Source organism: Octopus bimaculoides, chromosome 7, assembly GCF_046866305.1.
Source record: "Octopus bimaculoides isolate indiv1 chromosome 7, ASM4686630v1, whole genome shotgun sequence".
Taxonomy (NCBI): domain Eukaryota; kingdom Metazoa; phylum Mollusca; class Cephalopoda; order Octopoda; family Octopodidae; genus Octopus; species Octopus bimaculoides.
The window spans coordinates 35,628,744-35,645,175 of NC_142934.1; the positions used below are offsets into that span (position 1 = coordinate 35,628,744).

Consider the following 16,432-nt stretch of genomic DNA (forward strand, 5'->3'; position numbering starts at 1 on the left):
CAAAATTTGTAATCCTGACAAAAACATGGATACGAATTTTATTCTGTCAAGCAGTGAGTCAGAATTCGAAGGATTTTTGATTGAAGACCTTGATAAATCTAACTCTGTAACTGAAAAAAAAAAGCACGTGGTTTTTGATAATGAATCTGAGGTTTCATTTTCCCAAAGTGAAAGCAGTGAATCTGAGAATTCTGATGATAGCGATAAAGAGAATGAATTGGTACCTGAATGGAGTGAAAATTTGAAAATTTTCTTTCAGTGATTTTTCTGAAGAAACTGGACCAAGTCACAGTCTTTCCCAGGAGAGTAAAGCTTTATACTATTTCTTTTTGCTTTTTCCGATGTACCTATTTGAATTGATTACGGCGGAAACAAACCGTTACGCTGAATGTAAACAAAGCGTAAAAAAGGATAGTTTGTGGTTTCCCACAAATTTGAATGAAATTAAAGCATATTTTGCCATAAATATTATAATAGGCATTAGAAAGCCACCCAGAATAACAAATTACTGGAGTAGTGATGAACCCTTTGGAGACGAATATGTCTCAAGTATAATGACAAGGACACGGTTTTTAAAATTGACTCAATATCTACATGTAAGAGACACGAGCAGTACACCAGTACGTGGAGAACCAGACTTTGATCCCTTATTTAAAATAAGACCCCTCATTGACTGTGTTCAAAACACATATAAAACAGTTTATAAACCAGGGAGACATTTATCAATTGATGACGGTATGGTGGGCTATAAAGGCTGAGTGCGTTTTCGACAGTATATGCAAGGAAAGCCCACAAAATGGGGGATTAAAGTTTGGAAGATTTGTGAATCAAATACTGGGTACTGCTCTGGATTTGAATTTTATACTGGCAAAAAGCGACAATTATGTAAGTCAGCATGGCCTAGGGTATGATGTGGTCTGGAATTTATCACTTCCATACCATAACCAGGGCCGTATATTATTTTTTGACCGCTTTTTCAATTCGGTCAAACTTGTGGAGAATTTAGATACTGTAGCAACACATTCATGTGCTACAGTGATTGCTAGTAGAAAAGGACTGTAGTTGGATATAAAAAAAGCAAAATTAAAAACAAAAGGTGAAATAATTCAACGGCAGAAAGGAAATTTGCTAGCGACCGCATATAGAGATAAGAGGCAGATTAATTTCCTGTCTACCTGTGCACAGCCACATGTGGATGAAAATGGCATGCCATTTGTGAACCTCAATTATAACAGGTACATGGGTGGTGTAAATTGGCTGAATCAGATGATATCTTGTTATTCAGTTGGCAGACGGGGGAATAAATGGTGGCGATACCTGGTTTGGTATATAGTAAATATGAGTATTACTAATGCGTTTATACTATATACCAAATCGGGGCCGGCTCGAAAGCGATGCGACCATCTGCAGTTCCGTGCAGATGTAGCAACGCAACTAAGAGCTGGTTAGTCCTAAAAAAAAATAACTGTAGGGAGAAAAAGCAAAGCCTGCCAGAGAGATATCCCTCTGAATTCAGCCGATCTCCATAAATTAGAAAAAAATCGAGGGTCGCAAAAAGCAGTGTCGCGAATGTCTTCATCAAAAAAGGAAAGGAGACAACCTTGGTATGGGTGCCAATCATCGAATTTAGTTCGATATATATTTATACATACATACACACATATATATATATAACGAATCAGAATAGGTTCTTCAAACAGCAAAAACCTTTCTCACATCATTTTAACAGGTGATGACATTGTATATTACGGAAGGAACACTGGCAAGTTATTTTTTAAAAAAACCATTATTGAATATAATGTCAAAGGCAATTTATAGAAAGAGAAGGAGGAGAAAGAAAGAAGTTAGCAGAAAACTAATAGTGGAGAAATATAGAGCGATAGCTGAAAAGGAATAAAGCTTAAAGGCGTGGAAATAGATATATTTAGTGGAAGTGAAATGTAAGAAGACAGTTAAAGGTCGAGTTCTATATATTGGTAGAAATTACTTATAGGAACTAAAGGTATGTTTTTGCCAATGCTTGCAATGATAAACGAGTTTACAAGAGGATTCTCAGAGAACAGGATGAAATACAGTTCATTGTTACAGAGGGAACAATAAGAGTTACCTTTATCATAAGGAAAGCACTTAGCATATTCTATTCTAAATCAAATTGTTTATTATGTTCCTTAAGGAACCAAATTAATTTACTGAGGCCAGTATTGTTGCGTTTATTGATATGTCTAAATGTAGAGTAATGGCTAGATATTCTTTTGGACAACTGAGATGAAAATAAAGATGTCAGAACTGGAAGTAATTTTACATTGATAAACAGAGTTTCTAGCTTTAGAATTACTGCTAAGGAAATGAAAACAATTGGAATTTATATCAGAAATACTAATATTGTTATTATTGTTGAAAGATTTGTTAGTGTCAATAATATCAATGTTATTATTTTCATTAACAACTTATTGTTATGTGACGAGATGATTTGTGAGAAGTTTTTTGGTGTTTGAAAACCCTATTCTGATTTGGTGCTAACTGATAATGAAATAGTATCTTGAATTTTGGGGGAAATTCTCATCTATAGCTTCATGGAAATGGTAAGGGAGGTTGGATCTGATCTGCTTACCATATGGAATTATCAACCAAACAGCTTTACAAACGGTTTTCCGTGTTATTTGTACACATTGAAAAAATACACATACATTTATATACACTATAGAAGCAAGACAAATGCAAAATGGTAAGGTTACGTACGAGTTATAATATTATATGGCAAAGTAAGTAACCGTTAGAAACAAGAACGCTGGTTTACATAGAGTTATTACGGGAGAGAGGCTATAAACGCTATACTAAAGGTTTAAATTACATGATTAAAATAGGGCAAGGCAAAATGGATCACAGTATAATTAGTAAACAAAAGATCGGGAAAAGTTGTAAGCTATAAGCTAAACAAGGTAGAGGAAGGGAGAGCATCCAAAGAATTCATCATATATAATAATTTCTCCATAACCCTTTCGTTACCAAACCGCCCAAAACCGTCCGAGAAAAATTTTGGTCCATGTGACCAAGCCGCCCCAAAAAATTTTGGTTCATGTGACCAAGCCGCCCCCAAAAAATTTTGGTTCATGTGACCAAGCTGCCCAAAACCGCCCGTAATCACCTATTCATATTTAAATGAGAATATCCAAGCAAATCTCATTAGTACGTTCGTGAAAATACATGATTATTTGTGTAAACAGTTCAGCTATAGTTTTGTACGACAATCAACACGTTTTTTTAATTTTGTGAATTTTGGGAGATTTTTTTCCAAATTTGTTCCTGTTGTATTTTCAAAATTTGTAATCCTGACAAAAAAATGGATACAAATTTTATTCTGTCAAGCTGCGAGTCAGAATTCGAAGGATTTTCCGTTGAAGACCTTGATAAATCTAACTCTGTAACCGAAAAAAAAAAAAAAGCACGTGGTATTTGATAATGAATCTGAAGTTTCATTTTCCGAAAACGAAAGCAGTGAATCCGAGAGCTTCGATGATAGCGATAAAGAGAATGAATTAATACCTGAATGGAGTGACAATTTAAAAACTCCTTCTTTCAGTCTTACCCAGGAGAGTAAAGCTTTAGACTTATTTGAAACGACCAATGAAACAGATCCATGTGTTTTAAATTTTATATTAGTTTTGATTGCATCGTCAATTCTTTTCCATTTCTAACAAAACCGTCCGATGAACTATATATAGTGAGTTCTCAGTTATCAGGCCAGTGAGTTACTGGCATGTAACCGATAATATTGCATCCCCTACTGATGGCACCAACTGCAAATGCTGACAAGAATTGGTGAGACAAAAAACAAGACAGAAAAAATACAAACAGACAAGTGTGCAATACAGACAGTTAACATACAAATGTGGATTAAATGTAATCCAAAGCAAGATAATTAATGGATGTACGATGGTCAGAGAAGAAACCAAGCAGAACTGTGGGCATACAAATGAACTCGTAGAAATAAATGAACAAAATAAGGCCTAGGGCCAGACAGGGAACGAAAATAGTCAATGTTGGGAAAATATCCAGAAAGGTTTAACAGAGAGAGATAGTGAAAGGTAAATAGAGCAGGAAATGAGAAAATGCGACTGCTTGGTAAGCCAGCCAGTTATGAAAAGAAATAGCTAAACCAACAACCACAGGTCACGTCAGTAGTGGGAGGGGAATGGTAGAGGGCAGAGAAACAGAGAGGGAAAGCAAAAGAATGTGACAGAGAGCAGCATGGAAGGAAGGGAAGGAGAAAGGGAGAAAAGCCCAAAGAACATGATAGATAGCAGCATAGAAGAAAAGGGAGGTGAGAGGGAGAAAGAGTGTTTGTGTGAAAGTAAGAGAGGAAGAGAAAGAGGAGAGAAAGTTACATAAAAATATTAAGTACTTACTTGGAAATTAAAAAAATTTTTTAAACTCTATGTAGCATTAAAAGAATATAATTAATGCACAAACAAACAGAAACAGACACAGATGGTCACCAATTCCTCATCATTTATCAGGCCAGTGGGTCAATCACAATTTTACGCCGAACTGATGATACTGCAGCTAGTCAAACCACCACCACCGGGAGTTGGTGAGCAAGAAAACAATAAACAAGACAGTTTCTGCCTCATTTCTTAATTTTTGGCTCAGTTTGCCATTGGCACCACCAGTGGCAGATGCAATATTATCGGTTAGGCACAAAATTGCAATTGATCCATTAGCCTGATAACTGATGAGGAGTTGGCAACCATCTGTGCCTGTTTTCTGTTTGTGCATTTATTATATGTTTTTAACACATTATTTAATGCAATGCTTCATACAGCAAAAAAAATTTTTGTTTACAAGTACTATATATATATATATATATATATATATATATATATATATATATATATATGATTATACATTATAGCATTTTGTGACCATAGTGTTGTTGATTAGGTTTCCAGTGAAGCAATCACTAGTTCACACCATTTATAACAATGAAAATAATGGACTATTTGTGTAATTCAGAGAGAACAAATATCACAAGCAACTTCATTTGTAATGTAAGTTTTCTCACTAATATACATCACTGAGATTATATACGTACATTCAGTATATACATACACATATTTTGGCAGTGATCACCCACTAAATTCCACTCATAACATACAAGGCAGCCCTAGCCTACAATCAAACATTCTTGTCTAAAGTGCCTGACCAGGTATGTTCAAATTGATCAACTCATTACTAAAGTACTTACCTTTTTGCGGGATATAATTTAATAGCAGTAGCAACAGGAAACATCTTTGCTAAATCTTCAACATTACAGTCAGCAGGAAGATTATTCACAACCAATTTACATTTCTCATCCTCTGAAACAGAAAATAAGATTAGATTAAATAATTGAAAAATAAAGAAATTAATAGAAATTCTTAGCAATATCTAGCACAGGTCAACACAAACATGTTACCATGTAATGCTCGAAGCCACCATTAATAGCTACCATCATTGTAAATCACAATATATATCAGAATAAAGTTTGCAATAAATTCCATTCTCCAAAACAGTTCAGCATCCATTTTACCTACTACACCATGAGCCTTAGAGGAATGTTGGTTGGAGTTGCCCCAACCTGGATCAAACACACACTCAGGTCTGCTCCAGGAGTGTTAGTGGGAGACCAGGAGGTTAACAGTACCTCAGGAAATTCCTCAGATTTGTATGGATTCTTAACGTTTTTTCAGCTATATATACATTTGTGTATGCATGTGTATCATCATCATCATCATTTAACGTCCATCTTCTATACATGGGTAGGATGGTTGACAGGAGCTGGCCAGGTAGAAAACTTACTCTAGGCTACTAACTGTTTTGGCAGGGCTTTTACGGCTGGATGCCCTTCCTAACACCAACCACTCCGCAAAGTGGACTCAGTGCTTTTTACTTGGCACTAGCACAGGCGAGGTTAGTTTTGACAAGATTTTTACAGCTGGATGCTTTTCACATGACACCAGCACTGGCAGGGTAACTAAGTAACTCACAAGACAAGGAACTATGAGAGGGGTAGGGGTATATGAGGAGGGAAACTTGTGTCAGAGGATGAAATGTTAGTGACAAAGAGACAGAAGCAGGTGTCTTGCTACAACAGAGGAGGCATTAGAGTAGGTGATCCAGTATCAGATGATGAAAGGTTAGAGTGTAACAGAAATAGAGAGGCAGAAATAGGTGTCTTGCTATAGAGGAGGTACTTGGTCACCCAGTGAGAGAGAGAGTAAAGAGATAGAGAGTGAAAGAAAGGTACAAGAAACAAATGTGCTGATGTAAAAGAGAAACCTGATTAAGTAGTCAGAGAAAAAACAAGAGAAGGAGAGAGAGAGTGACCAAGGGAAAGAGAGAGCAGAAGAGAGATGGTGTAGTGTTAGGGTATACTCTCAAGTAACAAGGATCTGAGCATAGAACCTGGGTTGAAAAATATGGTGTGGGTGTTGGGGTGGGGGGAGAGCAGCGATACAGCTAGCAAGGCAGTGAGGGCAAGAAAGGGGATTGGGAAACAATCACAGTTTATGAAGAGGAAATGTGGGGAAGAGAAAGATGCAGTTTAGAAGTGAGTTCGGTTTCTTAGGATAGAGTGGGTAAAAAGTGTCTTGTTAAATATGGAGGGACACAACTCTTCTAGTACTCGGTTTCGCAGACAGGTCTTCTCTAGAACCTCATATTACTAAACTTCTCAGTCTATTGTCATTTCCTCCATGAGCCCCAACCTGCTAAAGTTGATCCTCACCACTTCATCCCATGTCTTCCTAGGACTCCCTCTTCCACAGGTGCCATCCACTTTCAGTGATAGGCACTTCTTTATACAGCTGTCTACACTCATATGCATTTCCTCTCCTGCATAACACATTCAATCTCTTTTATGCCTAACTTTTTTTCAACAGTTGCGATTTGCCGGTCATGCACACTGATGTTGCAAATCCAACAGAACATACTACCTTTATTCCTCTCCAGACTACATATGTCTTCTGCAGTCTGAGCCCCTGTCTCACTACCATGTAACAGCCATTCTCACACAAGCACCATACAATCTACTTTTCATTCTCAGAAAGAGTACTTTTGTTGCCAACAGATGTAGTAGTTCTCTGAACTTCCTCCATCCTATTCTTATTCTAGAAACAATACTGTCAGAGCGTCCACCACCATTACTAATTTGGTCACTTAAATAGCAGAAACTATCTACCACCTCAAGAGAATCTTTTGGGGATTTGAGTAAGTTTAAGTCCCTCATGCTCTTAGTACTTATTGTTCCTGTGCATCTGCCACACCCAAAAGCAACCACATCTCATAACCTACCTACAATTCTACTGCATCTCTTATGCGTCCATAGCTTACACTTGGTGCAGCAAATGGAATTACATCCCACTCCTTTCCTACATATTGAACAGGGTCATATATATATATATATATATATATATATATACACACACACAAACAAACACACATGTATATATAGCTGAAAAGGGGTTAAGAAACCATACAAATCAAAAGTTGTAGGTAAAAAATAAAAGAGGAAACAGCACAGAAGTAGGTTTTAAGATTTTTTTTCCTTAAATTGGACAGGATAAGTACTTTTATATTATATTTGTTACACTATGTGACATAGAATATTACTGGTTTTGATGTGTATGTATAACTTATCTAATGCTAAAAATTCAAAATGAAGAAAAAATTAGGAAATAAGAAACAATTGGAAACTAAAACAATTTTTCTTATATTTCGAATTTTTAAGTACATTTGATGGGCTGTCATTGGCAAGTAAACAAAGTGTATGTATAAATACACAGATATATACAGAAGTAACTCAAAAATTTTGCAGTTGTATATACATTTTTTCTTTATTTTATATGTACTTTCTGCTCCATGTAATGTCTCAAGCCAACTGTGCTTATCTACCTTACTACCACTAGAAAAACAAACGTATCATATAAATATGTATGTATGTTTGTGAGAGTGTGTAACCATGATGTCATATCACTGGACTGAAAAAAGAAGAACAGCAAATAATATTACCTGTAATCACAACATCTGCCATCTTCTCAGTTATAGGAGGAGCTGTAACATATAAGAAAAAGAAACGCTTTTTGTTATACAATGGACAAAAACTCATTTTTGTGAAGCAGGACATCTAATTAATGAAAACAACATCTCCATTCCAATGAAAATGTGTAAAATATTTTAATGTCCCTGGAAAGATGAAAGTTCTCAGCCCTTGTTTAACAGTCTAAAATATACTGTTAGGTTTTAATTCATCAATTTCCTTCTGTTTTAGCAACTGTAAGGTAAATGATTATCATGGCATGAAGTGCTGAAATTGAAGTTACTTGGTTATGTTGAAAATTATCACTGAAGAATGATGCAATGTATGAGAGGGGGAAATAACAAGGTTTGGTAAAAGTTCTTCTGATACAGTTTAGTTATACGACAAAGGAAAAATGTGTAGAGAGCTTTCTATTAATCGATCTACAGCAGTAAGCCCTAGGTTGTGTCTTCTTCCCCTATTTTCTCGCCAGCATAAGTATGTAACACCATGCAAAGGTCAGGGGCACCAACCTTTTTCTTTGTTTCTGAAGCCAGAATGTTCCTTTAACCCCTTGCACACAGATTTAGTACTGACAGTCTGTGCTGTGTACTGTTATTAGACTGTTGAGTAACTACATAATTTTTCATACAAAGAATTTTAAAGTGTATCTACACATTCTTCTCAGAGTGGTATATTTGAAAACACAGTGCCATACAGAGTGACACATTACATTGTTCACATTCAAAGTTTGTTTCTTTTCACACACCCTGCTTTATAAAAAGAACACATCTGTACAGGTGTGGTCTCTCTGATGAGGGAATAATGATGAGGAAACGCCTGTTAACCTTGCTGGACTAGGTAGAGCCAATGGCCTGCCTTGTAGCGTATAGTCTTCAGAAGGGTGGTTGTTACACACCTCCTTGATCAATGCTGGTTGAAAATCAAGAAATCGTTCTTGACTCCCCCCATAACCTTCATTGCAAGGAAGGCATTAACCAAAGGTCGAGCAGATAGAGAAACACTTTCTTATATCATTTGATGGTTTTTCTACCACAGGAGTGAGATGTGGCCATTTGATCGGAAAAATCTACCCCACCCATGCCTTCATTGTAACTGAGGACACAATTTGGCTTCCGGACAATGTTTCTGCGCTTCTCAATTTCTGACATTTCAGCAGTATGTCGCATGGATAACATGTTCACAAACTTTTCATCTTTCCATATCAAAGTGAGTGAACCAATTGCGGTGGAACAAAAGTCAATCACACCATGTTTCAGGGCCAAATTCAGATCCTTGGAAATGTCCTTCCAATGCAGACAAACCATTCTGACTACATTTGTTATCTGTCAATGGAGAACAAGAATAAGCCGAGAGCTACTGAACCAGTTGTTCATATGAACATTATACCCTTTGCCAAGCAGATGTTCATTCAGCTCCAACACAATCTTCTGGTTCACAAGAATGTCACTCTGCTCCTGACTGAAGTATACTTTGAAGTTGGACGTGTATTGTGACACAACACTACCACTCTGGTACACTTTGAAAACATTTATCCTGAATCACACCTGCTTTGAGGGATTTTACTGCTTGAATCCAAGTCTATTTCCAAAGACATTCATCAGTGGCCACATCCCGGTCCAAAATATACAGTTTTGAACTGTTCAGTCAGAATATCAATAACTGGCTGCAGTTTGAACAATTGGTGGTCGTCTTCAAAATCACTGACATAGAAGTGCAGATTGTGTTAAATCTGCTTGAACCAATCACGAGGCATTATCATCATCACCGTTGTTTACTATCTTCCATGCATGCATGGGTAGGACAGTTGACAGGAGCTGGCCATGTAGAGGACTACCCCAGGCTACTAACTCTGTTTTGGTAGGGCTTTTATGGCTGGATGTCCTTAACCCTTTCGTTACCAAACCGCCCAAAGCTGCCCAAAAAAAATTTTGGTTCATGTGACCAAACCGCCCAAAACCGCCCGTAATCACCTATTCATATTTAAATGAGAATATCCGAGCAAATCTCGTTAGTACATTCGTGAAAACATGTGATTATTTGTGTAAACAGTTCAGCTATAGTTTTGTACGACGATCAACACGTTTTTTTAATTTTGTGAATTTTGGGAGATTTTTTTCCAAATTTGTTCCTGTTGTGTTTTCAAAATTTGTAATCCTGACAAAAAAATGGATACGAATTTTATTCTGTCAAGCAGCGAGTCAGAATTCGAAGGATTTTCCGTTGAAGACCTTGATAAATCTAACTCTGTAACCGAAAAAAAAAAGCACGTGGTATTTGATAATGAATCTGAGGTTTCATTTTCCGAAAATGAAAGCAGTGAATCCGAGAGCTCCGATGATAGCGATAAAAAAAACGAATTAGTACCTGAATGGAGTGAAAATTTAAAAACTCCTTCTTTCAGTGATTTTTCTGAAGAAACTGGACCAAGTCACAGTCTTACCCAGGAGAGTAAAGCTTTAGACTATTTCTTTTTGCTTTTTCCAATGTGCCTATTTGAATTGATTACGGCAGAAACAAACCGTTACGCTAAATGTAAACAAAGCGTAAAAAAGGATAGTTTGTTGTTTCCCATAAACTTGAATGAAATTAAAGCATATTTTGCCATAAATATTATTATGGGCATTAGAAAGTTACCTAGAATATCAAATTACTGGAGTAGTGATGAACCCTTTGGAGACGAATATGTCTCAAGTATAATGACGAGGATACGGTTTTTAAAATTGACTCAATATCTACATGTAAGAGACACGAGTAGTACACCAGTACGTGGAAAACCAGACTTTGATCCCTTATTTAAAATAAGACCCCCTCATTGACTGTGTTCAAAGCACATATAAAACAGTTTATAGATGAGGATATGGTGGGCTATAAAGGCCGAGTGCGTTTTCGACAGTATATGCCAGGAAAGCGCACAAAATGGGGGATCAAAGTTTGGAAAAGATTTGTGAATCAAATACTGGGTACTGCTCTGGATTTTAATTTTATACTGGCAAAAGAGACAGTAATAAATCCAGTAATGTGCACAACTCTTCTATAATAATATTTTGTTGTATACCCAATTGAATATTAGCTAATAACCCATTTTCTATAGCGATGTTTGAACAAAAATTTAAATAATTTTATATTTTGTTGAATTTACCTGTATTTACCTGTAATTAAAGTCACTTTGTGACAAAAATTTTGGTATAGAATTGGTTGAGAACCTTTCGTTAAATTATCTTCCAAAAATCACATTAATATGTTGATAAATAAAAAAAGTTAGAGTTGTTTAATGAAACCAGCCTAAATTTATGATTATGTTAGAAATTAATTGAAACACATAAGGGGTTAAACACATTTGGTTAAAAATATGGTAACGAAAGGGTTAATACCAACCACTCCACACAGTGGACTCAGTGCTTTTTATGTGGCACCAGCACAGGCGAGGTCAGTCTTGGCATGATTTTTACAGCTGGATGCCCTTCCAAATGCCAACCACTTAACAGTGTGAACTGGATGCCTTTTACATGGCATTAACACTGGCAGAGTCTCCAAGTAACTCACAAGACAAGAAATTTTGAGAAGGGCAGGGGGGGGGGGGCTTTTGAGAAGCGGATCTTGTGTCAGATGATGAAAGGTTAGAGCGTGACAGAGAGACAGGGAGGCAGTAAGTACATAGTTACCTGGCCAGAGAGAGGTACAAGAAAGAGAGAAGAAATAGGTGTGCTGATGTAAAGGAGATACTTGGTTACCTAGCCAGAGGGAAAAGCAAGAGAAGGAGAGAGTGTGATCAAGAACGAGGGCAGAAACAGGTGTGCTGCTGCAGTGGAGATACTTGGCTACCCAGCCAGAGGGAAGAGCAAGGGAAAGAGAGAGAGTGAGAAACAGCAAAAGTGCAAGAGAAAGGAGAGAGATGGTGGTGAAGTAACAAGAATCAGCGAATAGATGTGATGGTTAAAAAGAGAGAGATAAATGGCAATTGCCAGGGCATGCCCTCAAGTTATGGATGTCATAATATATGCAGTCAGGCATCGCCAAGAAGGTGTGAAAAGGGAATGGGGATTGCAGTGACTGGTAAAAACCTGAGTATAAAGATAGATACAGTAGGGGAAAGCAATGATACAGTGAGTAGGGCAGTGAGAGACAATCATACTGTAGGGGAAATATGAAAGAGAGAAAGATGCAGTTTAGAAGAGGAGATGTAGTTAGGTTTCTTCAGGTAGGGTGTGTGAGAAATTTATTGTTACATGGAGGTGGGACACAATGCTTCTAGCAATCAGTTTCACTGACATGGGCAGGTCCTTGATTCAGTATAACTACACACCTAGTTTGGGATGTAGGCCCATCAGTATTACCAAAGACAGAATAAGTCCAACTCATCAGGTGTGACAGCTACCTACTTTCTGGAGTGACTTTGCAGGGTAGGGTGACGATTGGCTGCGGTATACCGATTTGTCTTGGTACAAATGTGTTCAATAAGTTCTAAAATAATAAAAAGCTTGAGAAACTGGAGTGACGAGGTTGATGCATTCACATCACGAGGTTGATGAGCCACTCTGTGAATCCATGTCGCTTCGGGAAATTGTCCAGCATATAGTTTCACAGTATCATGAGACCTCCCAGCATAAGCAGCCAGTGGGTTGTCAGAATCCAAAGATGAACTACTGTCTCTCAAAATTCCTGCTGGTTGTGGTAAGTTCATCACCACTCTCACTGTCCGATTCTTGATAGTCGCTCACAGTGCTCAAATCGTAATCTGACTCGCTATCATTATCATCATGACAGGAATACCCTGGTACTGGTTATTCGATTCTCTGTGAGAAAATTTGTAAAGAGTTCAATAACAACGTCCGTGCTTTTACAGATCAGTTCAGTTTATGAAACTGAGCGGAAGTACTATTCACTTTTCCATAACAACAGAGATACATGTGGCTACATATTAATCACATGCATATAACCTCATCTGTGGTCTTCACATAACAACAACCAAATAAACGAACTTATCCGAAATTCCAAACAGAAATGTAGGTTGTGGCCATAGCTGCCATCCACTGTTATCAGAAATTCTTAACAGAAAAGTAGGTTGCAGCCATAGCTGCTATGCGGCTGTACACTAACATGGCAACAAACTCCACCATCCTCTGGCCACATATACAGTGTTTCAATGCAGTCAGTACCGCAAGGGGTTTATATGTAATGTTGCACTGTCACTTCAAATTGTAAAAGTGCTGGGTTGTCAGATAAATTTATTTATTTGTATCCAACTTTGAATTAACACACAAAATATTTCTATCGTAGTGTTTTATGGCTTTTTTGTTGCTCTATTCTTTCTCTACAACTTTTGTTCATCGTTTCTGAAATTAAAATAACTTTTATTTTGCTTTTCACATAAGACAATCGAGTTCCTGGGGAATCATTCTCAATACCTGCTTCTCTTCTCTTTTAATCACGGTTCCAAAGCTACTCAGGCTGCTTGAAACATTTGTATTGTGTACAGAATAGGTGCTATTACTGAAAGAACTGTGCGGAAATGATTTTTCACACTCCAAAGAGGGGAAATTTGACCTCACAGACTCTCTGCATTTCAGAGAGTCTGTGAGGTCATCCATAAGGATCTGTGCTAGTCCACGAGGGAACTGGTCCAGCCGTTGGGATACTCCTAGAAAACCATCTGTCACTTTCACTCAGCAAAAGTATGAAAACTCAGTACAAGGGTGCCACACATTTTGAACAAAAGAGAAACTCCAGCGCTCTTCTATCACTGCCAGTTTGCTCACTTGACAACAGGATACTCATCAATACAGAAATTTTTTTACCACCTGTGATATCTTATAACAACTACACAACCAAAGCTTTGAATTCAATAAATGCACCAGCTCAATGAGGCAATCCAGCTGAAATGATCTGATTAGTGACACAGCAAGTTTCTACAATACAATGCATATTCTCATGTCGAATTTTTCACCCATTCTCCAAGGTGTTCATCCAACCCCAAAGTAGAACTGAAAATTTCTGGGTAACTGGTGATTTATGCATTGACAAGCTAGTATGAGCTAGTATGTTGGCAAGAAGTCATGAACAAAGATAACTGATTTGTTAAAATTGTGGATGAAAAATAGGTACTGAAATAAATGGGCAAAGAAAAAGGAAAAGGAAAAAAAAAGAAATTAAGATAATCCAATAGATGAAAGCTATTTCCAGTTGGCTATTGTATTAATAAGCATTATAAGTCCTAAAACAACAGAAGCAGCAATAATAAGATTCTTTCCTTTCCTCCTAGTCTTTATCCTACTTTATACAAAGCAACACTCACTTTTGGGTCATTCCAGTGAAATTTAACAATGGTCTGTCATGAAGGTTCTAAGATTTTCTTCAAATTTACACCATTTGTTAATATCCATGACAGGAGCTATTTCTGAAACTTTTAGCTCCATACCTCTTACCAGCCAGATTTTATAGCTATTTAAAGTTTTAGGCAATTTCTGAAATTTTCAAAATATTGAATTTTATTATTTTTAAGGGTTCATTATTTCAAATAGGTTTGATACCATACCTCGGAAATTATGTTTCTTTAATCCCCACTATCTCAATTCTCTCAGATGCTAAACATCAATTCTTTTAACTCAGCCACTGTAGAAAAATTCCAACAGAATATTGCAAAAATCCATGTCTTGAAGGTATGTTTTAAAAAATTTCAAGTTTAGGCAGCTGGTAAGCATCACGTCTTCTCTAATCTTACAGTAAGGTTTGAAATCTTAACAGAACACGTGAATTCACAGAAATAAATAATTTTGAGGAAGGTTGGGTTTCAGTAATTTATCAAACAATATCTTTACTATTGAGCAACTGTAACTCTCCATTTTACTCTGAAATCATAAGATCATAAATATTACTATAACTGGCAATTAGAAACACTACAACAAATTAACACGTGACTGTAACAGATCCTATCTGTGCTTGGAACCACAGAAAATGCAATAACTTTTCTTTATCAAAACTGCAATGCATTGGTATTCTTCTAAGTTAGCATTCATATGAATGAAATCAGTATGTCGCTCTCTTGGTTGGAAAAGTTGAACAAGTGAACAGTTGAAAAAGTTCATGAGATGAGAACTAGATATTAGGCAAGCAAATAACTTTTTGATTCATTTTGCTTTCCAGTTTCATGATGTTTCTAACTTTTTAATAGTTTTATTAATTTTATTTCAGATTAGTGACTTGAACTCAGAATGTCAAGGCACATGCCTAAATGGCATGACTGTTGTTGGATGTCCGAAAGATGCTGTCACATCACCTAACTATAATAATAAAATTGTGGTACTAATGATAATCATGACTGTCCTATTGTACATTAATGTTTAATATGCAAGGGGTTCTTCACAATCAAAATTCCAAACCCTAGAAGCAATATGATAATTAAAAATCTTACCCCTTCTCTGAGACATTAAAATTTTCAATGAATATTGCATTGTACATTTGTTAGAAGGCATCTTTTTAAACCTCACCCTTACTCCTAACATACTTTAAGTAACACAAAAACGTTTCTAGCTCAGACACAGAACAACATAACCACTACAACATCAACAATAACCACCTGCCATCACAAACATCTACACCAAAGCAACTCAAATCTTCACCACTATTTGTCAAGAGAGAGAGAGAGAAGGGGAGTGATTGATAGTGCTGATATTTCATTTATTGAAGTCTAAGATAACACCAAAGAGAAAAAAGAGGACCTCAACATGATTGCTTGACCTACTAGAATATAGCAAGTAAATTTATCATACAACATTCAGTCAGCTTAAAGAAGTAGGATATGCATATTGTCCTAGACTGATATGACTGAATAAGACAGAATGGCTGGTCTCAGCTACAACACTTTTAATCATGGGTCTATTCTAAAACTAAGTCGAACCTAATGATTGGTGTAGCAGCATTAGGTATTACAATCAGCTGTTACGAGGGTAAAGGAGCTGCCTCAGAGAGAAGTACAGCCATCTGCCGTGTTATGGCTGATAAACATCGTTTTAAAAACTGTTGGAAGACAAGCTACGCTCTGTTTTTTCTTCCTCTTCGTTAACTCACCAAAACATGTTCTTCCTCTACACAAGAGAGTTCTATAAAAGAAGGTAATTATATGAGTTATCTCCCTTACATCGTATTAAACATTAATACGCATAGATTTTTTGTTTTTGTACATACGTACCTGTGGTGTGCGCTACACTTCGAAGGAAGAGGTAAAAAGGTTGAAGGGTGAGGTACAAATAAAAAGAGAAATAAAAGGTATTAAGGAGAGTGAGTGGTAAAGCAGGAGAGAACAGACGCAGAGGAAGTATAGTTGAAGTGAGGCAAAGCAGCAAAGAGGAGGAAGTA

General features: G+C 36.8%; 1 protein-coding gene across 2 annotated transcripts in view; it reads right to left on the minus strand.

Annotated features, from left to right (window-relative positions):
* Positions 1-16,432, minus strand: part of LOC106883410 (uncharacterized) — a 59,598-nt gene that overhangs the window by 24,506 nt on the left and 18,660 nt on the right. For both annotated transcript variants that reach the window (XM_014934403.3, XM_014934402.3), the window contains exons 5-6: positions 8,050-8,091; positions 5,246-5,357 (exon numbers count right to left, since the gene is read on the minus strand). In XM_014934403.3, coding sequence (XP_014789889.1) covers positions 5,246-5,357; positions 8,050-8,091 — 154 coding nt within the window. The remainder of the gene's footprint in view (positions 1-5,245; positions 5,358-8,049; positions 8,092-16,432) is intronic.